At 46.6% G+C, this 27443-nt stretch overlaps 1 protein-coding gene across 2 annotated transcripts in view; it reads left to right on the forward strand.

The window, feature by feature from the left end:
- The window catches only part of ccdc18 (coiled-coil domain containing 18), a 235617-nt gene that overhangs the window by 200132 nt on the left and 8042 nt on the right, over positions 1-27443 (forward strand). For both annotated transcript variants that reach the window (XM_070886607.1, XM_070886608.1), the window contains exons 27-28: positions 25714-25911; positions 26682-27245. In XM_070886607.1, coding sequence (XP_070742708.1) covers positions 25714-25911; positions 26682-27245 — 762 coding nt within the window. The remainder of the gene's footprint in view (positions 1-25713; positions 25912-26681; positions 27246-27443) is intronic.

Consider the following 27443-nt stretch of genomic DNA (forward strand, 5'->3'; position numbering starts at 1 on the left):
CCTTAAAAGTCCTCCACTGTTCCTCAATTGTGCCACCGTTTAGTCTGTGTTCCCAGTCTACTTTAGCTAACTCTGCCCTCATCCCACTGTAGACCCCTTTGTTTAAGCATAGCTTGTTTGAGACACTACTTCCTCACCCTCAATCTGTATTACAAATTCAACCATACTGTGATCACTCATTCCGAGAGGATCTTTTACTAGGAGATCGTTTATTATTCCTGTCTCATTACACAGGACCAAATCTAAGATAGCTTGCTCCCTTGTAGGTTCTGTAACATACTGTTCTAAGAAACAATCCCGTATGCATTCTATGAATTCCTCCACCAGGCTACCCCGTGCGATTTGATTTGACCAATCGATATGTAGGTTAAAATCCCCCATGATTACTGCCATTCCTTTTTCACATGCCTCTTATTCCCTTGATTATTGTCCGCCCCACCGTGAAGTTATTATTTGGGGGCCTATAAACTATGCCCACCAGTGACTTTTTTTCCCCTTACTATCTCCAATCTCCAATCTCCACCCACAATGATTCAACATTTTGTTCATTGGAGCCAATATCATCTCTCACAACTGCCCTGATATCATCCTTTATTAACAGAGCTACCCCACCTCCTTTCCCTTCTTGTCTATCCTTCCGAATTGTCAGATACCCCTTTATGTTTAATTCCCAGTCTTGGCCACCCTGCAGTGATGTTTCTGTAATGGCCACCAAATCATACCCATTTGTAATGATTTGTGCCGTCAACTCATTTACTTTATTTCGAATGCTGCGTGCATTTAGGTAAAGTGTTTTAATACTAGCTTTTAAACCATTTTTAGTTTTGACCCCTCCTGCAGCCCCTTTATATTCATACATATTGTCCCTTCCTATCACCTTGTGGTTTACACTTACCCCAGTGCTACTCTGCTCTGTTGCCTCCTGTCTTTTGCATTCTTTCTTGGGGTCCTGTTCATCTGCGCTCTCACCCACTCTAACTAGCTCAGAGCCCTCTCCTGGGTTCCGAACACTCCTCGCATTGAGGCACCGAGCTTTCAGGCTTGCCTTTTTATTACACTTTGTCCCTTTAGACTGGAGACCTTTAATCCAGGCTGGCATTCCAAGGGAATGCTGCACTGTTGGAGGTGCTGTCTTTTGGATGAGTCTGCCCTCTTGAGTGAATGTAAAAATCCTATGGCACTATTTTGAAGAAGAGCAGGGGAATTCTATCTGGTGTCCTGGCCAATATTTATCCCTCAACCAATATCACTAAAAAATTTGGGTCATTATCTCATTGCTGTTTATGGAGCCATGCTGTGCGCAAATTGACTGACACATTTCCTACATTACAGCAGTGACTACACTTCAAAAGTACTTCATTGACTGTAAAGCGATTTGGGGCAGCCTGGAGTTGTGAAGGTGCAAGTTATCAGGAAAGACTGATCAGGCTGGGACTCTTTTCTCTAGAAAAGGGAAGGCTGAGAAGTGACCTGACAAAGGTCTTTAGGATTTTGAAAGGGTATAATAAGTAGGTATAGAGAAGTTGCTTCCACTTATGTGGGTGACCAAAACAAGTCACCAATAAAACCAGTAGGAAATACAGGAGACACTTCTGTACCCAAAGAATGGTTAGAATGTGGAACTCGCTACCACATGAAGTGATTGAGGGGAATAGCTAAGATGCATTTAATGGGAACCTACATAAACACATGAGGGAGAAAAGAATAGAAACAGAGAAAATAGGTGCGGAGTAGGCCATTCGGCCCTTCGAGCCTGCACCACCATTCAATAAGATCATGGCTGATCATTCCCTCAGTACTCTTTTCCTGCTTTCTCTCCATATCCCTTGATCCCTTTAGCCATAAGGGCCATATCTAACTCCCGCTTGAATATATCCAGTGAACTGGCATCAACAACTCTCTGCGGTAGGGAATTCCACAGGTTAACAACTCTCTGAGTGAAGAAGTTTCTCCTCATCTCAGTCCTAAATGGCCTACCCCTTATCCTAAGACAGTGTCCCCTGGTTCTGGACTTCCCCAACATCGGGAACATTCTACCCTCATCTAACCTGTCCAGTCCCGTCAGAATCGTACACGTTTCTATGAGATCCCCTCTCATCCTTCTAAACTCCAGTGTATAAAGGTCCAGTTGATCCAGTCTCTCATTTGTCAGTCCAGACATCCCGGGAATCAGTCTGGTGAACTTTTGTTGCACTCCCTCAATATTAAGAACATCCTTCCTCAGATTAGGAGACCAAAACTGAACATAGTATTCCAGGTGAGGCCTCACCAAGGCCCTGTACAACTGCAGTAAGCTCCTATACTCAAATCCCCTAGCTGTGAAGGCCAACATATCATTTGCCTTCTTCACCGCCTGCTGTACCTGCATGCCAACTTTCAATGACTGATGAACCATGATACCCAAGTCTCGTTGCACCTCCCTTTTCCTAATCTGCCGCCATTCAGATAATATTCTGCCTTTGTGTTTTTGCCCCCAAAGTGGATAACCTCACATTTATCCACATTATACGGCATCTGCCATGCATTTGCCCACTCACCTAACCTAACCTGTCCAAGTCACCCTGCTGCCTCATAGCATACTCCTCTCAGCTCACACCACCACCCAGTTTAGTGTCATCGGCAAACTTGAAGATATTACACTCAATTCCTTCATCGAAATCATTAATGTATATTGTAAAGAGCTGGGGTCCTAACACTGAGCCCTGCGGCACTCCACAAGTCACTGCCTGCCATCCTAAAAAGGACCCGTTTATCCCGACTCTCTGCTTCCTGTCTGCCAACCAGCCCTCTATCCACGTCAGTACATTACCCCCAATACCATGTGCTTTGATTTTGCACACCAATCTCTTGTATGGGACCTTGTCAAAAGCCTTTTGAAAGTCCAAATACACCACATCCACTGGTTCTCCCTTGTCCACTCTACTAGTTACATCCTCAAAAAAATTCCAGAAGATTTGTCAAGCATGATTTTCCTTTCATAAATCCATGCAGACTTGGACCGATCCTGTCACTGCTTTCTAAATGCGCTGCTATTTCATCCTTAATAATTGATTCCAACATTTTCCCACTACTGATGTCAGGCTAACCGTTCGATAATTACCCATTTTCTCTCTCCCTCCCTTTTTAAAATATGGTGTTACATTAGCTACCCTCCAGTCCATAGGAACTCATCCAGAGTCGATAGACTGTTGGAAAATGATCACCAATGCATCTACTATTTCTATGGCCACTTCCTTAAGTACTCTGGGATGCAGACTATCTGGCCCCGGGGATTTATCGGCCTTCAATCCCATCAATTTCTCTAACACAATTTCCCGCTTATTAAGGATATCCTTCAGTTCCTCCGCCTCACTAGACCCTCGGTCCCCTCGTACTTCCGGAAGGTTATTTGTGTCTTCCTTCGTGAAGACAGAACCAAAGTTATTGTTCAACTGGTCTGCCATTTCTTTGTTCCCCATTGTAAATTCACCTGAATCTGACTGCAAGGAACCTACGTTTGTCTTCACTAATCTTTTTCTCTTCACATATCTATAGAAGCTTTTGCAGTCAGTTTTTATGTTCCAGGCAAGCTTTCTCTCGTACTTTATTTTCCCCTCTTAATTAAACCCTTTGTCCCCCTCTGCTGAATTCTAAATTTCTCCCAGTCCTCAGGTTTGCTGCTTTTTCTGGCCAATTTATATGCCTCTTCCTTGAATTTAACACTATCCTTAATTTCCCTTGTTAGCCACAGTTGAGCCAGCTTTCCCGTTTTATTTTTACTCCAATCAGGGATGTACAATTATTGAAGTTCATCCATGTGATCTTTAAATGTTTTCCATTGCCTATCCACCGTCAACCCTTTAAGTATCATTTGCCAGTCTATTCTAATCAAATCACGCCTCATACCATCGAAGTTACGTTTCCTTAAGTTCAGGACCCTAGTCTCTGAATTAACTGTGTCACTCTCCATCTTAATAAAGAATTCTACCATATTATGATCACTCTTCCCCAAGGGGCCTCGCACATCAAGATTGCTAATTAGTCATTTCTCATTACACATCACCCAGTCTCGGATGGCCAGCTCTCTAGTTGGTTCCTCGACATATGGTCTAGGAAACCATCCCTCATACACTCCAGGAAATCCTCCTCCACCGCATTGCTACCAGTTTGGTAAGCCCAATCAATATGTAGATTAAAGTCGCCCATGATGACTGCTGTACCTTTATTGCACGCATCCCTAATTTCTTGTTTGATGCTGTCCCCAACCTCACTACTAATGTTTGGTGGTCTGTACACAACTCCCACTAGCGTTTTCTGCCCTTTGGTATTCCGTAGCTCCACCCATAGCGATTCCACATCATCCAAGTTAATGTCCTTCCTTACTATTGCATTAATTTCCTCTTTAACCAGTAATGCCACCCCACCTCCTTTTCCTTTCTGTCTATCTTTCCTAAATGTTGAATACCCCTGGATGCTGAGTTCCCAGCCTTGGTCACCCTGGAGCCATGTCTCCTTGACGCCAATTACGCGCAGTTAATTCGTCCACCTTATTTCGAATACTCCTCGCATTGAGGCACAGAGCCTTCAGGCTTGTCTTTTTAACACACTTTACCCCTTTAGAATTTTGTAATATGACCCTTTTTGCTTTTTGCCTTAGATTTCTCTGCCCTCCACTTTTACTTTTCTTCTTTCCAGCTTTTGTTTCTGCCCCCATTCTAGTTCCCTTTGTCTCCCTGCATAGGTTCCCATCCTCTGTCATATTAGTTTAACTCCTCCCAGCAGCACTAGCAAACACTCCCCCTAGGACATTGTTTCCGGTCCTGCCCAGGTGCAGATCGTCCGGTTTGTACTGGTCCCACCTCCCCAGAACCGGTTCCAATGTCCTAGGAATTTGAATCCCTCCCTTCTACACCACTCCTCAAGCCACGTATTCATCTGAGCTATCCTGCGATTCCTACTCTGACTAGCACGTGGCACTGGTAGCAATCCTGAGATTACTATCTTTGAGGTCCTACTTTTTAATTTAACTCCTAGCTCCCTAAATTTGTCTCGTAGGACCTCATCCCGTTTTTTACCTATATCGTTGGTACCTATATGCACCATGACAACTGGCTGTTCACCCTCCCTTTTCAAAACGTCCTGCATCCACTCCGAGACATCCTTGACCCTTGCACCAGGGAGGCAACATACCATCCTGGAGTCTCGGTTGCGGCCGCAGAAACATCTATCTATTCCCCTCACAATAGAATCCCCCATCACTACAGCTCTCCCATTCTTTTTCCTGCCCTCCTGTGCAGCAGAGCCACCTACAGTGCCATGAACTTGGCTGCTGTTGCTCTCCCCTGATGAGTCATCCCCCCCCCCCCCCCCCCCCAACAGTACCCATAATGGTGCATCTGTTTTTCAGCAGGATGACCGCAGGGGACCCCTGCACTACCTTCCTTGCACTGCTCTTCCTGTTGGTCATCCATTCCCTATCTGGCTGTGTACCCTTTATCTGCGGTAAGACCAACTCGCTAAACGTGCTATTCACGTCATTCTCAGCATCGTGGATGCTCCAGAGTGAATCCACCCGCAGCTCCAGTGCGGTCTGTCAGGAGCTGCAGGCGGACACACTTCCCGCACACGTAGTCGTGAGGGACACCGGAAGCGTCCCTGACTTCCCACATAGTACAGGAGGAGCATAACACATGTCCGAGCTCTCCTGCCATAACTTAACCCTTAGATTAACTTAATTTGGCAACAACAATGCTAAAAGGTTACTTACTGATAGAAGAAAAAAGAAAAACTACTCACCAATCACTTACCCGCTTGGCTGTGACGTCACCTTTCGATTTCTTTCCACTTTTTTGCCTTCTCACTGTAGCTGCACCAGCTGGCCGCCTCCTCGACAAACTCCCGACTGCTGAACTCACGGCCTTTTTATAGGCCTCTGACCCCGGACTCCCGCCTCCTCCTCGACGAACTCCCGACTGCTGAACTCACGGCCTTTTTATAGGCCTCTGACCCCGGACTCCCGCCTCCTCCTCGACAAACTCCCGACTGCTGAACTCGCGGTCTTTTTGTGGGCCTCTGACCCCGGACTCCCGCCTCCTCCTCGACGAACTCGAATAGAAAGTTATGCTGATGGGGCTAGATGAAGAATTGTGGGAGGAGGGCTCGTGTGGAGCATAAACACCAATATGGACCACTTGGGCCAATTGGCCCGTTTCTGTGCTGTACATTCTGTGTATGTTCTTTCTTGGTGATGCCACGGCTATCTTGTTTCACTGTTGTCATTGGAAAGAGTTTATGGCTGGAATTTTCCTGGGTGATAGTGGGCACGATCGGTGTTGGGTTGGGAAGTTATTTTTGACAGCGGGTCGGAAACCCGCTGTCAACCCTTCTCCATGCGTCTTTCCCCGAGGCGTGTCTGTCATCGCAGAACCGACCCGACTGGCAGTGGCGGGCAACCCAGTTGAGATGATTAACAGCTAGTTCTCAGATCCTTAACGAGCTTTCTTAACTTACTTTTTAAATTTAACTGCATAGCCACAGGAACCACGTTGCTTGGGAAGCACGTCTGTCAACCTGAGGTGGGAGTTCTGTGGCCATTGCTTCAGCTGATAGAAACATAGGCCCCAAGTTTCCACACGCGGCAAAACAGGCGCCCCTCCGAGCTGGGCGCCCGTTTTTCGCGCCGAAAACGGCGCCTGAAAAAAAACGCGCTATTCTCCACCTCCCTGCAGGTCCTCTGGCCCTCGGCGCAGCGCAGCAGGAGCTGTGGGGGGGGCGGAGCCAGGTCCCTGCGCTGAAAACAGTGCAGTGGGTACGCAAGTGCAGTAGCTCCAGGCGCCCGAAACTGTGTGGGAGGGGCCCGAAGCACGCAGCCCCGAGCCCTGACCGAATGGCCTCACTGGGGCTGCGTGAATAAGGCTCCTCCCACGGCCAGCTCCTGCTTCCTCCCGACTCCCGCTCCTGCTTCCCCCCCCCGGACCCGACTCAACTCCCACTCCCGCCCGACTGGACCCGACCTGACTGCCGCTCCCGCTCCCCCCCCGACTGGACCCGACCCGACCCGACTCCCGCTCCCGCTCCCCCCCCCCCCCCCCGACTGGACCCGACCCAACTCCCGCTCCCGCTCCCCCCCCGACTGGACCCGACCCGACCCTACTCCCATTCCCTCTCCCTTTTCCCCCCCCCCCCCCGACTGGACCCGACCCGACTCCCGCCACCGCCCCCGGACTGGATCCGACCTGACCTCCCTCTCCCCGACCTGACCTCCCTCTCCCCGACCTGACCTCCCCCTCACTCCCCCACCGCCGACCCGAACCGAACCTCCCGACCCGACCCGACCCAACGCCACCTACCTGTAAATCTGGTGCTGGGGACGGGCCCTGCCCGAAGTCTCGGCCCGGCTCGTTCAGCCTTCGGTCCCGATGGCAAACCGCTGCCTGAAGGGCCTGCCTGAAGCACTTTCACACAGGTAGGAACATGATTTATTTAATCTTTTCTTTGCTTATAAATTTTTATTCAGGTTGGATTTATTTGTATAATATTTGTATAAATATAACTAAGGATTTATTGTAGAATTTAATGACTTCCCTTCCCCCCCCCCTCCCCCCCTCGTTCCTGACGCCTAATTTGTAACCTGCGTCTGATTTTTTAATGTGTAGACAAGGTTTTTTCAAGCGTACAAAAATCTTCACTTACTCCATTCTAAGTTAGTTTGGAATACGTTTTCACTGTGGAAACTTTGAAATCAGGCGTCAGTGGCTGGACATGCCCCCTTTTGAAAAAAAAATTCTGTTCCAAAGTGAAACTGTTCTACCTGACTAGAACTGGAGCAAACTAAATGTGGAGAATTCCGATTTCTAAGATACTCCGTTCTACACCAGTTGCTCCTAAAAATCAGGAGCAAATCATGTGGAAACTCGGGGCCATAGAAACATAGAAAATAGGTGCAGGAGTAGGCCATTCGGCCCTTCAAGCCTGCACCGCCATTCAATGAGTTCATGGCTGAACATGCAACTTCAGTACCCCATTCCTGCTTTCTCACCATACCCCTTGATCCCCCTAATAGTAAGGACTACATCTAACTCCTTTTTTAATATATTTAGTGAATTGGCCTCAACAACTTTCTGTGGTAGAGAATCCCACAGGTTCACCACTCTCTGGGTGAAGAAGTTTCTCCTCATCTTGGTCCTAAATGGCTTACCCCTTATCCTTAGACTGCGACCCCTGGTTCTGGACTTCCCCAACATTGGGAACATTCTTCCTGCATCTAACCTGTCTAAACCCGTCAGAATTTTAAACATTTCTATGAGATCCCCTCTCATTGGCTGGGATGGATTGGCGAATGATACTTAAGGGGTTGACTGTGGATGGGCAATGGCAGACATTTAGAGACCGCATGGATGAACTACAACAATTGTACATTCCTGTCTGGCATAAAAATAAAAAAGGGAAGGTGGCTCAACCGTGGCTATCAAGGGAAATCAGGGATAGTATTAAAGCCAAGGAAGTGGCATACAAATTGGCCAGAAATAGCAGCGAACCTGGGGACTGGGAGAAATTTAGAACTCAGCAGAGGAGGACAAAGGGTTTGATTAGGGCAGGGAAAATGGAGTATGAGAAGAAGCTTGCAGGGAACATTAAGACGGATTGCAAAAGTTTCTATAGATATGTAAAGAGAAAAAGGTTAGTAAAGACAAACGTAGGTCCCCTGCAGTCAGAATCAGGGGAAGTCATAACGGGGAACAAAGAAATGGCGGACCAATTGAACAAGTACTTTGGTTCGGTATTCACGAAGGAGGACACGAACAACCTTCCGGTTATAAAAGGGGTCGGGGGGTCTAGTAAGGAGGAGGAACTGAGGGAAATCCTTATTAGCCGGGAAATTGTGTTGGGGAAATTGATGGGATTGAAGGCCGATAAATCCCCAGGGCCTGATGGACTGCATCCCAGAGTACTTAAGGAGGTGGCCTTGGAAATAGTGGATGCGTTGACAGTCATTTTCCAACATTCCATTGACTCTGGATCAGTTCCTATGGAGTGGAGGGTAGCCAATGTAACCCCACTTTTTAGAAAAGGAGGGAGAGAGAAAACAGGGAATTATAGACCGGTCAGCCTGATATCGGTAGTGGGTAAAATGATGGAATCAATTATTAAGGATGTCATAGCAGTGCATTTGGAAAGAGGTGACATGATAGGTCCAAGTCAGCATGGATTTGTGAAAGGGAAATCATGCTTGACAAATCTTCTGGAATTTTTTGAGGATGTTTCCAGTAGAGTGGATAAGGGAGAACCAGTTGATGTGGTATATTTGGACTTTCAGAAGGCGTTCGACAAGGTCCCACACAAGAGATTGATGTGCAAAGTTAGAGCACATGGGATTGGGGGTAGTGTGCTGACATGGATTGAGAACTGGTTGTCAGACAGGAAGCAAAGAGTAGGAGTAAATGGGTACTTTTCAGAATGGCAGGCAATGACTAGTGGGGTACTGCAAGGTTCTGTGCTGGGGCCCCAGCTGTTTACACTGTACATTAATGATTTAGATGAGGGGATTAAATGTAGTATCTCCAAATTTGCGGATGACACTAAGTTGGGTGGCAGTGTGAGCTGCGAGGAGGATGCTGTGAGGCTGCAGAGCGACTTGGATAGGTTAGGTGAGTGGGCAAATGCATGGCAGATGAAGTATAATGTGGATAAATGTGAGGTTATCCACTTTGGTGGTAAAAACAGAGAGACAGACTATTATCTGAATGGTGACAGATTAGGAAAAGGGGAGGTGCAAAGAGACCTGGGTGTCATGGTACATCAGTCATTGAAGGTTGGCATGCAGGTGCAGCAGGCGGTTAAGAAAGCAAATGGCATGTTGGCCTTCATAGCAAGGGGATTTGAGTACAGGGGCAGGGAGGTGTTGCTACAGTTGTACAGGGCATTGGTGAGGCCACACCTGGAGTATTGTGTACAGTTTTGGTCTCCTAACCTGAGGAAGGACATTCTTGCTATTGAGGGAGTGCAGCGAAGGTTCACCAGACTGATTCCCGGGATGGCGGGACTGACCTATCAAGAAAGACTGGATCAACTGGGCTTGTATTGACTGGAGTTCAGAAGAATGAGAGGGGACCTCATAGAAACATTTAAAATTCTGACGGGGTTAGACAGGTTAGATGCAGGAAGAATGTTCCCAATGTTGTGGAAGTCCAGAACCAGAGGTCACAGTCTAAGGATAAGGGGTAAGCCATTTAGGACCGAGATGCGGAGGAACTTCTTCACCCAGAGAGTGGTGAACCTGTGGAATTCTCTACCACAGAAAGTTGTTGAGGCCAATTCACTAAATATATTCAAAAAGGAGTTAGATGAGGTCCTTACTACTAGGGGGATCAAGGGGTATGGCGAGAAAGCAGGAATGGGGTACTGAAGTTGAATGTTCAGCCATGAACTCATTGAATGGCGGTGCAGGCTAGAAGGGCCGAATGGCCTACTCCTGCACCTATTTTCTATGTTTCTATGTTTCTATTCTTCTGAACTCCAGTGAATACAAGCCCAGTTGATCCAGTCTTTCTTGATATGTCAGTCCTGCCATCCCGGGAATCAGTCTGGTGAACCTTCGCTGCACTCCCTCAATAGCAAGAATGTCCTTCCTCAAGTTAGGAGACCAAAACTATACACAATACTCCAGGTGTGGCCTCACCAAGGCCCTGTACAACTGTAGCAACACCTCCCTGCCCCTGTATTCAAATTACTTGACAGCATCAAATGTGCAGTAAAACCTCCCACCTGACAGATGACCACTTTCCTCAGGCAGAAGCTGTTGCTCAGTCCATTTCTAGCACAGATTCTGCAGGCTGCAAGTGTTTCCAGCAAAGTCTCCATCCAGTCTCACCTCATTGGAAGAACTCTCTCACCACTGACTGACGGAATGCTTCTCTCATCTGTATTTCACCTGCCATCTATTCCATCAGCATGGGCACCCTTTATACTCTCTCATCTTGGTCCTTGGAATCTGACCACGGTGAACCCCAACAACAACACCAACCTTCTCTGCAATCACCTGATGCTGCACAGGACAGAGGGCATCAGTACTTGAGCGCATTTGCTGCCAGGGACAGCCTCATCATGGCCAGATTTAGTTAACTTTACGCTGTATATCCATATGGCTGCCACACCAACACCATAAAGCATAACCAAGCCATTCCTTTCACTCTCATCACCATTGCAGGGGATACCTTTCTGTCTCACCATTCACTGCAACTCACTAAGCTACTTCCAAAAGTGCACACAAAACTGTCCACGGTCGTGTTGAAAATAAAGATTTTTATATTTGACACCACATTAACAGAAACTTTACATAAACATTGGATAAAACGCCCAAGTGACTACCCTTGTGTGTTGTTAGTTGGTATGATTGCAGTAGGATGAGGGCGAGTGTGAGGGGTGGCTAGTGAGATGGGGTTGTGATAATGTAGATAAAGCAGGATGAATGGAGGTGCAAGGTATGTTGGTATGAGTAAGGATGTTCAGGAGTAGGGTAGGGAAGGCAGAGAGATGGGGATGTGATGAGAGGTACAGCAGGGTGAAGTTGAGTGTAGTTTTGTACTAACGTTCGGTGATCTAATGAGATCATTGAAATGTTTGCGACACTGCACCCAGGTCCTCCTGAACACATCCCTGCTTGTGACCTGTAATCTGTAACCAGGCTGTTTTGGTTTTCTGGGGAGGTCTCTTCCGACCATCAGAAGGGAAGAGGACCTACTTGCGTGCTCTGACTCCCTCCGTAAGTAAATGGAGAGAGTCACCAGATAACCTGGGTGCAGCCCTCTGCCTCTATGCAGTCATTGTCAGTGTTTGCAGCTCTCCACTGCTGTTTTACGCTGACAACACTATGTTCGGTGAGACGTCAAATCTAATGTGGCCATGGTCCCTTTAAAGATCTGGGTGAAAACGTGTCATGAATGCCATCACCAGACCAGCTGCATTTAATTGGGAAGGATAACATGCTGGGTGGGCTTAATAGGCCCTATTAACGTAAGTTCGTTTTCAGCAGTCGGATGGAGCCAGCAGCAGGGTCACGACCCTCCACCACCTGCGCCGGACCTGCTAAGGTGGTCACAATTCCGGCCTATATCTCTTTTTTTTTTCTCCCCCCCCCCCCCCGCCGCTACCCTTTCATCCACAAGTCCTCAAATAGCATAGAATAGAACAGCACAGAAGGAGACCATCGAGTCTGCACAGACTCTTTCGAAGAGCAGTCCAGTTAGTCCCACTTCCCCGCTCTATTTCCATATCTCTGAAGTTTTTTACTCCTTCAGGTTTATATACAATTCCCTTTTGAAGGCTACCATTGAATCTGTCCACCAATTTATCAGGCAGTGCATTCCAAATTAGATTGCAAAGCAGCCCTTGGTTCCAAACTGACTGGACAAATCCTGCCAGCCATTTAAAAAAAAATCAAAAGTGCATCTGCAGAGTCAATTATACATTTTCAGGTTCAAAACACAGTTGACAAATTCCCCAGAAGAAAGACTACAGAACATAGATCCCAAGCCAGATGATAGTAAGCTGAATGACATTGGATATAGGATGTACCTGGAAATCTTCATCTAAGCCTACATATCCTTAAATTTCCATATACAATTGGATAAATCTCTCCATTTGCCTGATAAAAATGGATTTCTCTTTTTGTTTTAACAAAATGTTACGCTTTATGACCTTCGCATCCTCCAGCTCTGCTGATGCATCAGCCTCACTGACTACATCCTCAGATCATTCTTCCTTGGCTTAGTATGCAGCCATGCACTTTCCTAAAATTAACCGGAAGCTAGCAAATTAGTTTGTGGAGTGTACTGTTTTTGTTATTTCTGGCAGGAGCAGAATCACCAGGGACTATGAGACCAGTAGCTAGCATGTGGGCCAATGTGCAAGGAATATAGTAAATGAACAATTTGAAACATGACATATGGTAAGTGTAGGATGCTTGGGATGAAAAGGTGTATTTGGACCTATGGGGCTAGACTTTCGGCACATCATCACCCATTTATCGCCCATTTATCGCCAGCCCAACTTTCGGCACACATGAATGTGCTGCATCGCCCGGCTTAAGTTTTTTTTTAAAAATGACGTCATCCGCGTGCGAGGCCGAGAATAGTGCTGAAAATGGAATCTTGCGCCCGATTATCGCCCAGATTATCGCCGACCGCAACTTTCGGCATTTCACTCACACTTCGCCGAAATGATCGCTGGCCGAAAAAGTCACTGAAGAAAAGCTGCACTCACCTGACCTTAAATCGGCAGTACTCGGCACTACGGACGCCTTTTTGAAACTCTGAGGATCTGTACTGAAAGGCTGCTTCAAGTGCATGTGAGGAGAATCAATTTGTGAGTGATTTTAAGGGCCTTTTTGACTCTTGCCAATCATCTAATCACATTTGTATCTGTTGAGGACAAATTATGGGCATTTATAGTGATGGGGCCTGTAATTTCTCAACCAGTATTGATCACTAATCATATGCTGCAGGATAGAGATGGGAGAAGGTATATTGAAGAGCATTATGTGCCCACTGAAAGAGATGGCAGACTGCTGTGGAGGAGGAGACCTTACACCCAACGCATTTACAGGGATAAGCAATCATACCTGAAGTTATCCAATAACACGTGCGTTAGGAGGCTGCGCTTCTGAAAGGAGGTCATCCGTGAGATATGCTAGCTAATTAAGGGAGATCTGCAGCCTACCAGCACCATCAGGACCGCACTGTCCGTTGAGGTTAAGGTTACTGCGGCACTTTCCTTCTACGCATCGGGCTCCTTTCAGGCCTCAGCAGGCGACATTTGTAGCATCTCTCAGCACACCCTACATTGCTCCATTCGACAGGTTACTGAAGCCCTTTATGCACGCAGGATGGACTTTATAAGCTTCCCTATGACCAGGGAGGCACAGACTGAGAGGGCTTTGGGTTTCTCACGGATAGCAAACTTCCCCAAGGTGCAGGGAGCAATAGACTGTGCATGCACATCGCCCTGCGAGCACCTTTATAGGGTGCAGAGGTGTTTCGGATTCCACTCCCTGAATGTGCAGCTCATTATCGACCACAAGCAAATAATCATGGCAGTAAATGCTAATTTTGTATGATGCGCACATCTCGCGTGAGAGCACTGTCGGCCACAACGTCACGGTTGGATGCTGGGGATAAAGGATATGGCCTCGCCAGCTGGCTCATGACCCCCCTGTGTAAGCCCCAGACGGAAGCTGAGAAGCGCTACAATGAAAGCCATATAGCTACATGCAATGTCGTCAAAAAGACAATTGGAGTGCTTAAGCAGCGCTTCAGATGCCTGGACCACTCGGGAGGCAACCTACAATACCACCCTGAGCAGGTCGCTGTGGTGTGCTGCATGTTGCATAACCTAGCTATGAGGAGAGGCCAACAATTGCCAGATGGGACCGCCGGTCTCCCTCAGGAGAGAGGGGAGGAGGAAGATGACGAGGACCTCGGGGAGGACAATCAATCTGGCGATGAACCCATGCCCCCCCCGCCCCCAAGACTGGAAATGCTCCGTGATAGTTACGCAGCTGCAAAACTCTTGTGTCAGAAGCTCATAAATGAAAGCTTTGCGTGAACTTACATTGGTGACAGTTGCGTTACGTTTCATCCTTGGCCATTGTTTCCAACCATTGTATTGATGTTTTACCTTGCGTTATTAGAAAACACTTCAGGACAATTGTAAAGTTAAATAAAAATGTTTAATAATTAAAGATAAATTTGAAAATTTTTACAACAAACAAATAACACCCCTCCCTGCCTCCGCAAACCCGAACATTCAATAATATTTACAACAGTAAAATAACACCCTCCCACCATCCCCAACAATAAACATTTAGCAAAAATGTATTTTAACAAAAACTGTATACAGCATCACACCCCCCACCACCACCTGCGACCACGCTTCCCTCCTGAACCTTGACCCCCTCCCTTGTAGTAAGCTCCCGTTTAAATCCCGGAGTAATGGGACCAGGATGTCTTGCAGCAGGGGACCTCAAAGCCTGCTGCTGAGGGGGTGGGGGCGGGGGGTGGGGGTGATGTCTGCAGAATCTTTTCAGTGCCTGGAGGAGAAGATGTTTCCGAAGAAATGTCTTCCGAGTCAGAAGGAAGTTCTTCCTCCTGACTTGCATCTGTCCTGGTGCTTGGTGGGATGGCACCTTGGGGGTGCAGTGCCGTCTGCCGACACTATAGCAAGCCGCAAGGCATGGACGGCATCTGTCATTTGCTCCATTTCCACAACTATCCGCTTCATGCCCTCCGTTATTTGTGCAGACATTGTGACAATGTTTCCGGTCAACCTACCAATCGCATGGAGGAGCTCTCGACCTATGTCGACGCTTGCCCTTGACACTGCTACCATGTCCTCGTTAGGATCTGCCCGTCGCAGCGCGTGCCTACCTCACCGACTCAACCTCTGTGGGGTCGGCGTGGGCACTGTATGCCTTGGAGTCGCCTGCTGCATGCCGCTTGGCCCGCTTCTTCATCTGTCCATAGGTACCACAGATGACAACATGATTTACATTTTAGACTTTTTTTTATCAACTTTTAACCAACTCTTAATCTATTTATTAAACCTTCAATCAACCTGTATAACTTTTTTTTAATAATTTGGAAATACTTTTAAACTCAAACTTTTAAAACAACTTGGAAACCTTTGGGGAAATTTTTAACCTTGGAAGAAACTTTCCAAAACATCCTTCGGAACCTCAGTGGACATCTGACCTTCCTAATGGGTGTCCCCCAATTAGGCTTATACAGCAGTGCCTGGTCTCCAGTCGTCTTGGACCCCCCCCTTGCCACTGGACCAAGACCTTGCTCAGCTAAGCCCGTGTGGTTGTCGGTGTGCAGCGGCCACTCCCCGTTAAAATAACACATGCACAGGCATCTTCCACTTCGCTAATATGAAGTTCTGGACCTGGAATGTCAGGACCCTCATGGACAATTCCAACAGCAACAGGCCGGAACGCCACACGCCATAGCTGCCCGGGAACTTAGACGTTTTGACATTGACATTGCCGCCCTAAGCGAGGCCCGGCGGGCAGGGGAAGGCCAGCTCAAGGAACATGGTGGAGGTTACACCTTTTTCTGGAAAGGAAAACCGGAAGAACGCCATCTTCATGGAGTCGGCTTCGCCGTCAAAAATGAACTGGTCGACCGCCTCAAAGACCCCCTGCGGAGTTGACGAACACCTCATGACCCTTCGCCTTACCCTATCCCGGAACCAATGTGCCATGCTCATCAGTGCATACGCCCCAACACTCGATGCAACGGATGAGGCTAAAGAGGGTTTTTATTCCAACCTCGAGACATCCCTGACCCGCGTCCCCGTGGGCGACAAACTGATCCTCCTAGGTGACTTTAATGCCAGGGTCGGCAAAGACACAGCCCTCTCGGGAGGCGTGATTGGCAGAGAAGGGGTAGGGAAAGCCAACTCCAACGGTACCCTACTCCTGACAAAATGTCCAGAACACAAACTCATCACCAACACCCTGTTCCGCCAGAGGGACAAATACAAGGCATCGTGGCAACACCCTTCCTCCAAACACTGGCACCTGCTCGACTATGTCATCATCCGAGCCAGGGCTCGCAAGGATGTGCGCATCACCCGCAAGAGCCGACGACTGCTGGACGGACCACCGCCTAATCCGATCCATCATCAATATAAACATAGCCCCAAAGCAGAGGGGACAGCAGAAGCAGTGCCACAAAAAAGTTAATGCCGGGGCACTTAAAGACCCAGCTAAGAGAGCCCTGTACAACTAGCGCCTCGCAGCTAATCTGGCGTGCCTTGATAACCCTGAGATGCTGAATGCCCACAGTGCTTGATCTGCCCTCCAGGTCTCCATAACCAGTGCCTGTGAAGAGACACTTGGTTACTAAACTAGAAAACACCAGGACTGGGGTTTGCTGAAAATGATCAGGAGATCCAAGAACTAATAGATCGTAAGCGCAGAGCATTTCTGAGCTTCAAGCAACAACCCAACTCGGGAGCTGCAAAGCAACATTATTGACGGCTTAAGGCTGAGGTCCAACAAAAAACCCGGGACCTAAAGAACAGGTGGTGGATGGAGAAAGCACAGGAGATAGAAACATAGAAAATAGGTGCAGGAGTAGGCCATTCGGCCCTTCGAGCCTGCACCACCATTCAGTATGATTATGTCTGATCATGCAACTTCAGTACCCCGTTCCTGCTTTCTCTCCATACCCCTTGATCCATTTAGCTGTAAGGGTCACATCTAACTCCGTTTTGAATATATCTAACGAACTGGCCTCAACAACTTTCTGTGGTAGAGAATTCCACAGGTTCACAATTCTCTGAGTGAAGAAGTTTCTCCTCATCTCGGTCCTAAATGGCTTACCTCTTATCCTTACACTGTGACCCCTGGTTCTGGACTTCCCCAACATCGGGAACATTCTTCCTGCATCTAACCTGTCCAATCCCGCCATAATTTTATATGTTTCTATGAGATCCCCTCTCATTCTTCTAAATTCCAGTGAATATAAGACTGGTCGATCCAGTCTTTCTTGATATGTCAGTCCTGCCATCCTGGGAATCAGTCTGGTGAACCTTCGTTGCACTCCCTCAATAGCAAGAATGTCCTTCCTCAGATTAGGAGACAATATTCAAGGTGTGGCCTCACCTAGGCCCTGTACAACTGCAGTAAGACCTCCCTGCTCCTATACTCAAATCCCCTAGCTATGAAGGCCAACGTGCCAACGTGCCATTTGCCTTCTTCACTGCCTGCTGTACCTGCATGCCAACTTTCAATGACTGATGTACCATGACACCCAGGTCTCGTTGCATCTCCCCTTTTCCTAATCTGTCACCATTCAGATAATATTCTGCCTTCCCGTTTTTGCCACCAAAGTGGATAGCCTCACATTTATCCACATTATACTGCATCTGCCATGCATTTGCCCACTCAACTAACCTGTCCAATTCACCCTGCAGCCTCTTAGCATCCTCCTCATGGCTCACTCTGCCACCCAACTTAGTGTCATCTGCAAACTTGGAGATATTACATTCAATTCCTTCGTCTAAATCATGAATGTTTATTGTAAATAGCTGGGGTCCCAGCACTGAACCTTACGGTACCCCACTCATCACTGCCTGGCATCCTGTCTGCCGACCAGTTCTCTATCCACGTCAGTACATTACCCCCAATACCATGTGCTTTAATTTTGCACATTAATCTCGTGTGTGGGACCTTGTCAAAAGCCTTTTGAAAGTCCAAATACACTACATCCACTGATTCCCCCTTGTCCACTCTATTAGTTACATCTTCAACAACTAGCCGACAGTCACAATATGCGAAGATTCTTCATTGCAGTCAAGACCACCTACGGTCCAAACTGCCAAGGCCCCACGCCACTCCTGGCCAAGAATGGGGAAACACTCAACAAAGACACCGAGGCTGTTGGGGCCTGCTGGAAGGTGCACTTTGAAGATCTCCTCAATCGAGACTTTGCCTTTGACTTGAGTTTTCTCAACTCCATCCCACAGCATGCGACCCGCCACCACCTCAGTGAAACCCCAACGCTGCATGAGGTAGGCAAAGCCTACAGCTAAAGAATAACAAGGTTATCGGTGCAGATGGAATTCCTGCTAAGGTGCTGAAGTATGGCGGAGAGGCGCTGTTGGCACAGATACATGACCTCATCTCTCTCATTTGCAGGGAGGAGAGCATGCCGGGCGATCTCAGAAATGCAGTGATCGTGACCATTTTTAAAAAGGGGGACAAGTCCGACTGCGGCAACTACAGGGGAATCTCCCTGCTATCAGCCACTGGAAAGGTTGTCGCTAGAGTTCTCCTCAACTGTCTTCTCCCTGTGGCCGAGGAGCTCCTCCCAGAATCACAGTACGGATTTCGTCCCCTACGGGGCACAACGGACATGATCTTTGCAGCGCGACAGCTGCAGGAAAAATGCATGGAGCAGCGCCAGCCCTTATACATGGCCTTTTTCGATCTTACAAAGGCCTTTGACACTGTCAACTGTGAGGACTTATGGAGCGTCCTCCTCTGTTTTGGATGCCCCCAAAAGTTTGTCAACATCCTTCGCCTGCTCCACGACGACATGCAGGCCGTGATCTTTACTAATGGTTCCATTATGGACCCAATCCACATCCGGACCGGGGTCAAACAGGGCTGCGTTATCACTCCAACCCTCTTCTCAATCTTCCTTGCTGCCGTGCTCCACCTCATAGTCAACAAGCTCCCCGCTGGAATGGAACTAAACTACAGAACCAGTGGGAAGCTGTTTAACCTTCGCCCGTCTCCAGGCCAGGTCCAAGATCTACCCAACTTCTGTCGTTGAGCTGCAGTACGCGGACGACGCCTGCGTCTGTGCACATTCTGAGGCTAAACTCCAGGATATTATCGATGTATTCACCTTGGCATATGAAAGCATGGGCCTTACGCTTAGCATCCATAAGATAAAGGTCCTCCACCAGCCTGTCCTCGCCGCACAGCACTGCCCCCCAGTCATCAAGATTCACGGCGCAGCCCTCGACAACGTGGACCACTTCCCAGACCTCGGGAGCCTTTTATCAACAAAGGTAGACATTGATGCAGAGATTCAACATTACCTCCAGTGCGCCAGTGTAGCCTTCGGCCGCCTGAGGAAAAGAGTGTTCGAAGACCAGGCCCTCAAATCTACCACCAAGCTCATGGTCTACAGGGCTGTAGTAATACCCGCCCTCCTGTATGGCTCAGAGGCATGGACGATGTACAGAAGACACTTCAAGTTGCTGGAGATATCTGCAAGATCCTTCAATTCCTCTGGGAGGACAGGCGCACCAACATCAGTTTCTTCGCCCAGGCTAACATCCTCAGCATTGAAGCACACTCTATCAGCTTCGTTGGGCAGGCAACATAGTTCGCATGCCAGACACGAGACTCCCTAAGCAATTGCTCTATGCGGAGCTCCTTCATGGCAAACGAGCCAAAGATGGGCAGCGGAAACATTACAAGCCACCCTCAAAGCCTCCCTGGTGAACACCACTGACACCTGGGAGTCCCTGGCCGAAGACCGCCCCAGGTGGAGAAAGTGTATCCGGGAGGGCATTGAGCTCTTCGAATCTCAACTCTGCGAGCGTGAAGAGGTCAGGCGCAGGCAGCGGAAGAAGCGTGCGGCAAATCTGTCCTACCTCCCCGTTCCCCCGACAAATGTCTGTCCTACCTGTGATAGGGTCTGTGGCTCTCATATTGGACTGTTCAGCCACCAAAGGACTCACTTTAGGAGTGGAAGCAAGTCTTCCATCGATTCTGAGGGACAGCCTATGATGATGATGAGATGACAAATGGTCATCTTCCTTTTCAGTAGTCTCTTCTGGACCTGTGGTGATGACCACCTGCAGCGACAAAGACGTTCGTGCAAGGGGCCTCTTTGCACCTTGGAAGTCTCGGTAGCTGCGAAACAAAATTGAGGTTATTAGAAGAGAAGGGTAGACATGAGAATGCTTGCGCTGCGCTGGCATATGTATGAGGAGCAACACTATTGCAATAAATGTGAACGAGAGACGTTGCATATGATTAAATCATATGGTTATACATCTATAGAATTTTCTGCCTCAGAGAGCTGTGGAGACTGGGTCATTGAATATATTTAAGGCGGAGATAGACAGATTTTTGAGCGATAAGGGAGTAAAGGGTTATGGGGAGCAGGCAGGGAAGTGGAGCTGAGTCCATGATCAGATCAGCCATGATCTTATTGAATGGTGGTGCACGCTCGAGGGGCCAAATGGCCTACTCCTGCTTCTATCTATTATGTTCTTATGTTGTTAACCTGAGAGTAGTACAGAAGCTGCATGCATAACATGACATCATTCATATATTATAATGAAATGCTGTTAAATTACTTTAAATTACCACTGGTTTACCACTGCATTACACATTACTTATGTGGTGCAACAATGGGATCTGCACCACCCCGTAAGTAATGTGTAAATCAATCTAAGTAAGTAATGTGTAAATCAGTCAGCGGCTGTATTTCAGCAGGGCCTCCTCCGGTGCGCCTCTGTTCCGCCCGATTCTTAGATATCTTCCTCTGCAAACGTGACGAGAGCATGGCATAAGCTACTTGACTAGGTACTATTAAGGAAAGACAACAGATTCTGACGTTATATGCTAATACCGTTTGTATCCACAGTGGATGCATGGTTATAACATCCATGTTCAGAGAAAATATTTCATAAGATCATGTTTAGGAACTAATGCTTGACACCAAACATCTCGTGTACAATCTTCAGGAAGGGCCCCATCCACGGGCCGTTGCAGTTGGCACTTGAGGGGAGGTAGGCAGTTTATTTGACTCGATGGAGGTCCTCCGGCGGGGGAAATCAGGACCGCTGGTGAGCTCGGCAATGACAGGAGTGTAATGGGAGGGAGCACCGTGTCCATGGGCTGTGCTCAGAGACCTCCGTGTGGCCGGAGCTAATGTCCCAAAGTGTCCCAGGGCAGACAGTGAGCCAGGGCAGCTCTCCCCCAGTCCAGGCTGGGTCACAGTGTGAGTGACAGCAGCCGGAGAGACTGACACAGTCTGGGTAAAGGTGACTGGACCCCTCAGTGCTCAGTCGTGCCCCATTCACCAACGTAACCCAAAAGGAGACCGTGCCCAAATTAGACTTAAAGGGCGCAGGTTCCAACCCCAATCCAAATCATCAGGGAAGCTACGCAAGATTACCTAGCTTCATTACAATCCAGCAGATTTACATAGTCAGTGGATCATTACAATTTAAAATCTAATTAATACTTACTCTTGTGGAAGCAACCAGGCTGTTCCACCTCTTGCGGCACTGGTCGGACTCATGCCTATAGTGGGACACAGACGACACAATATCGGCGATTTCGCCCCATATTTTTTGATACATCCAGGGTGGAGGTTTCCCACACCCTCCCCGGGATAATTGGCCCCACCGAGTCTCGACGTCATTCACTACACCTCATTTGCCTCGACCGAGAAGGCCTTTGCCCTCCTTCTCCCTGCAACCCCCTGCAGACTCTCTCCTGAGTCCTCACAGAAACATAGAAATTTACAGCGCAGAAGGAGGCCATTTCGGCTCATTGTGTCCGCGCCGGCCGACAAAGAGCTGCACAGCCCTTGATCAGCAGCCCTAAAGGTTATATATAAACCTATGAACAATGACGGAAAGGCAAAGAGCACTCAGCCCAACCAGTCCGCCTCACAACTGCGACACCCCTTATACTAAAAACATCTACACTCCACCCCAACTGGAGCCATGTGATCTCCTGGAAGAGACAAAAATCAGATAAAAACCCAGGCCAATTTAGGGAGAAAAAAATCTGGGAAAATTCCTCTCTGACCCATCCAGGCAATCGAAACTAGTCCAGGAGATCACCCTGGCCATATTCTATTCCCTGCAGTACTTACCATTATATCTGCTCCGTCCAACAAAAGGTCATCCAGTCTAATCCCAATTACCAGCTCTAGGTCCGTAACCCTGCAGTTTACTGCATTTTAAGTGCCCATCCAACCATCTCTTAAAAGTGTTGAGAGTTTCTTTATCCACCACTCTTCCAGGCAGCGAGTTCCAGGTGCCCACAACCCTCTGCGTAAAGAAGCCCCCCCCCCCCCCTCAAATCCCTTCTAAACCTTCCACCAACCACCTAAAAACTAACCCCCCTCGTATTAGACCCCTCCACCAATGGAAATAGACCCTTACTATCCACTATGTCCAGACCCCTCAATATTTTGTACACCTCGATGAGGTCTCCTCTCAACCTCCTCTGTTCCAATGAGAACAAACCCAGCCTATCCAATCTGTCCTCATAATTAAGATTCTCCATTCCAGCAGCATCCTAGTAAATCTCCTCTGCACCCTCTCTAGTGCAGTCACGTTCTTCCGATAATACAACGACCAGAACTGCACACGGTACTCCAGCTGTGGCCTAACCAAAGTATTATACAATTTAAGCATAACCTCCCTGCTCTTATATTCTGTGCCTCGGCCAATAAAGGCAAGCATTCCGTATGCCTTCTTAACCACCTTATCCACCTGGCATGCTACTTTCAGGGATCTGTGGACAAGCACGCTAAGGTCTCTTTGTTCATCTACACTATTAAGTGGCCTTCCGCTTAATGTTGTATACCCTTTCCTTATTAGCCCTCCCAAAGTGAATCACCTCACACTTCTCTGAATTAAATTCCATTTGCCAATGTTCTGCCCACCTGACCAGTAGGTTGATATCCTCCTACAGCCCATGTCTTTCTTCTTCATTATCAACCACACAGTCAATTTTAGTGTTGTCTGCAAACTTCTAAATCATACTCCCTATATTCAAATCTAAATCATTGATATATACCACAAAAAGCAAGGGACCCAGTACTGAGCCCTGCAGAACCCCACTGGAAACATCTTTCCAGTCACAAAAACATCTATCAATCATTACCTCTCGCTTCCTACCTCCAAGCCAATTTTGGATCCAACTTGCCACTTTGCCCTGTATCCCATGGGCTTTAACCTTCATGACATCTTTATCACTCGGTTTAGCACTCCTTCATAACAATCTTTTATCTTTTAGCACTCCTTCACAATCTCAAAAGCTCTTTTCTCTCTCCCTCCCTTTGTCTTCTGAGCATGCGCAGATGACCCCTGATCTCCCGAATCGCAGGAAAAGTTCTTTGCTTTAAAAAAAAAAGCGCATGCGCAGAACAGCCATTGCTATGGACGCCAGCCTTGCATGACTGAATACATCGCTAAGGCCCATTTCACATCGCTAAGGCCAATTCACATCGCTATGACTATCGCCCAAAATAAAAGGCCAAAACTAGTGGTCAAAAAAATGGGCGCTATTCTAGCGATCCTGAAAACTAAAAAACACTGAGGCCGGAAATATCGCCCAAACCGATCATAGTGGAAAGTCTAGCCCATGGTTTCCAATGTTTTCTACCACTGGCAGATTTTTTGGTCTGTTGTAGACTAATTGATAATGATTGATTGCCATGATTAATCAATAATGGCATTATTGTATCATGCGTCTACCGGGAAGATAGAAATCAAACTACAAGTCCATCTACTTTTCCATCTATCACCCTGATAGTTGCAAAGTGAATTGCTGAATTTAATTTTTTTCTTCGAGCATTTCCTTTGTTCTTGTGAAATGGGCTCACAAGGAACTCGGTTGCATCTCTATCAAATTGCCTGTAATCGGTCAAACAACTTGCCTATAACTGAAATCAGCAAATAGATGTGTGATTTCCTGGTTCAGACTTTCTGTCTTTTTAAAATATAGGCACCACGTGGGCTTTGCTCCAGTCTATGGGAACAATCCCAGAACCCACAAGCTGTTAAATATATGATCAAGTGCTGCACAGAGTACAACTTTCATTTCTTTGAATAATCTCGAATGAATGCTGTAAAGTTCCGTTCTGAGATCACTTATTTTATCCACATCCACTTTCAATTTTAGCATCAACCTCATAATGTATTATTGTTAACACAGCATCATCAGTAGTCATTTAAAATATCTGCCATATCCTGGGATTGTACCCGAATCTGCCCTGAGGAATCCTTCAATGACTACATGGTGATTTATGGCCCACTGACTCCTAAATATAGCTGAAAACAATCTTGCTATTACTACCATTCCTATTCACTACCCATTGTCCTTTTGGCTGCTCTAATAGCAGCTTTTGTTACCTTCAACTGAGTTTGATAACTATCCTCGTTTCCCTGAATGTTGTTTTCTTTAAGCCTGTAAAAATATTTCTGCTTAATTCTAATTTGTCTTTGGACATGACCTATTGGCCAATTTGGTTTTGTTTTACCATATGCCATTCCTTTAACTCTAGGGCCAAACTGTACCCTGTAATGTCATTGCAACATTTTGTGCTTCTCAAACTCTGGTTGAATAAACAGAAGATGGCCAAATTGGGGTCGTCTTGTGGGGCCTGGGGAAAGTGTAATAGTTCCTGTTTTGAGTACGCATGGTTTATCTAACCCATGGTATGTGAAGGATAGCTTCAACTTGAAGAATGAGAACTGCACAGTTTTTTTACCCATTAATGGTACTGAATGTTCTCTGTTAAACTGCCTATTACCATTTTTGAAATCAATTTATTTTCTCTCTCCTCCTTCTTGTCATCTCCTGAAGTTATTACTCCTAGCCGGTGCTCTCCAATACCTTTCCAAGCGGGCATTATTCATATATGAAACTTGAAAGTGTGCGTTGGCAGGCTTTTTCACCTTGATTGCACCACAGTCAAGCTTAATCCTACCCTATCCCGATGTCCAAACACACACTTTCAGTAGAGATTGCTGGATAGTAATCAGGAGTGGGAAACCTGACTTGCTCGCTCTTGATTTCTTTTCCCTAACCCAAGGAGTGAGGGAGCTAATTGTCGCACCACTGTCTCAATTGAGAGCAGCTAAATCAGCACATACCATGGATTGAATCTGGTACTTTCCTGGTCTGTGTGGCCTTGCTACTCACCAAATAAATTCACTGAGCCATTGGGGGAGTGTCAAAATATACACCGACAAAGTATCTCATTCCTTAACGTGTCATTGTGGTTTTGCATTTTGTATGACATGAATATCGTCAAGTCTGAAAGTAGCCAAACTGATGTAAACATGTCTAAGAATAAACTATTTGAACTGGACTTGCACCTTGGTCCTGGAGACACAGGACTGTTTCTAACATACCAAAAACGAATCTTATTTAAAAGTCTACTTTTATTTTTGTTACAGATTGCTATGCTTAAAGAAAACAGTGCACAGTTCAAGCCACCTACTGCAGAGATCTCTGCTGCCCATACATTAAGTGACCAGGTGCTAAAATTGAAGCAGGAGCTAGAAAAGGCTCAGGAAAGTATCCTTCATCTCAAGTCAGAACTTCACGCTCAAGGTGAGGTGATGAGTGCTGCAGATGAAGCTTTGATAATCAAGGTAGGATTTTTTTGGAAACATTTGATTAGGTCAAGATATGTCTTTCAGCAACAACTTAGGAATATAGTGCCTATAATTAAAAAAAATACCTCAAGGCACATCATAGATAGTGGTATGGAAGCCAAGGCAGAAAGGAGAGATTTTGAGGGGTGACCAAAAGAATGATAAAAGAGATGGGTTTTGGGTGGCATTTAAAGGAGGGTGGGGATGAAAAAGGGGTTAGAGAATGAATTCTAGAGAGTAGGACACTAACAGCTCAAAGAAGAGCTGGCAATCATGAGGCAAAAGATGGGGGAATGAGAGGAACAAAGAGTTTGAGGATTTATAAGGCAGGGGAGAGTCCATAGGGGATTTTAAAGACAAAGATGAGGATTCTGCATCTTCCACGGTTAGTTCTATTTGGAAATAGTAAGTTTGAAGGTTGAAATGGGATTTTTCCACTGACAACTCAAAGAAATATAATCTCACCCCTTTGAACTGAATACCAGTTTTCATTTGTCGTGTAAATTCCATTAAAATTGGCCGTAATTTTATTACACTTAAAGCTGTTTCATTTTTGTACATTTTCTTTGCAAAACCTCTAACATCAAGTACTTGATTTTTCATTGGAGAATATTAATCTCTTAATTGGGGCTTTAGTTATGCAGCTTTTGGCACAGCAGAATTTGTTTAAGGTGTTATCATATCAAAAAGCAAACCAGGATGAACAGTTTTATGAAGACGTTAGAATCACATAGTGATGTAGTTTTCTCTTCTATTTTTAAATGTAGGAATCTGAAGTAGCAAGATTACAAGTCAAAATTTCTGGATTTGAAAGAGCAATGGGGAAACAGCAGCCACCTTCTCCCATGCTACAACCTCAAAATGAATCCGATAATAGAAAAGACTCCTCAACGCAGCCCACGAGTTTTTACCCTCTTGCCAGAAACCTGAATAGATCTTTTAGTGTTAATGATATATACGGGATTGATATTGGTTCAGCATTAAATTCCCTAAATTGCTCTAACAGAATTCGAGAAATACTTGAGCAGTCTTTCATCCCCAGGAATATTAGCTTGCAAGATATTAAGGATGCTTCCTGTGCAGGGCAGCTAGAGGGTGCTGCTTTAATCGGTCAGTCTCCAAAAGCAGAAACTGAAGAAGATTTGGAGCTCACTAAATTGACTAGTAACAGTAACATGGAAACTTTAAGTGGAATGTTAAATCATCTTGTCATGGAGCGAAGCAGTACAAAGCTGGGCTCTCCAGTTAACAAGTCACCAGGTTTGTCCAGTGAACAGATTAAATCAAAAGTGGAAGTATGTTCAGCAGGAATGCACAGAATTCCAAATCAGGTGTGTGTTGCGTGTTTCTTAAGTAGCAAATCTGTTCTCTAATTGGTTTAGTTCTAAGCTATTGCAACTTGTAAAAGTAGTCTTGTTTTTTTATGATGGATCTTCAATAATTGTCAGCATTGTCTTGTGTGTGTGATATTGTTACTGCATATTCACATTGTGTGTACCACTGTGGATATTATTGAATATTTGTAATAA

The sequence above is a fragment of the Pristiophorus japonicus genome, chromosome 8, assembly GCF_044704955.1.
Source record: "Pristiophorus japonicus isolate sPriJap1 chromosome 8, sPriJap1.hap1, whole genome shotgun sequence".
Lineage (NCBI taxonomy): Eukaryota > Metazoa > Chordata > Chondrichthyes > Pristiophoridae > Pristiophorus > Pristiophorus japonicus.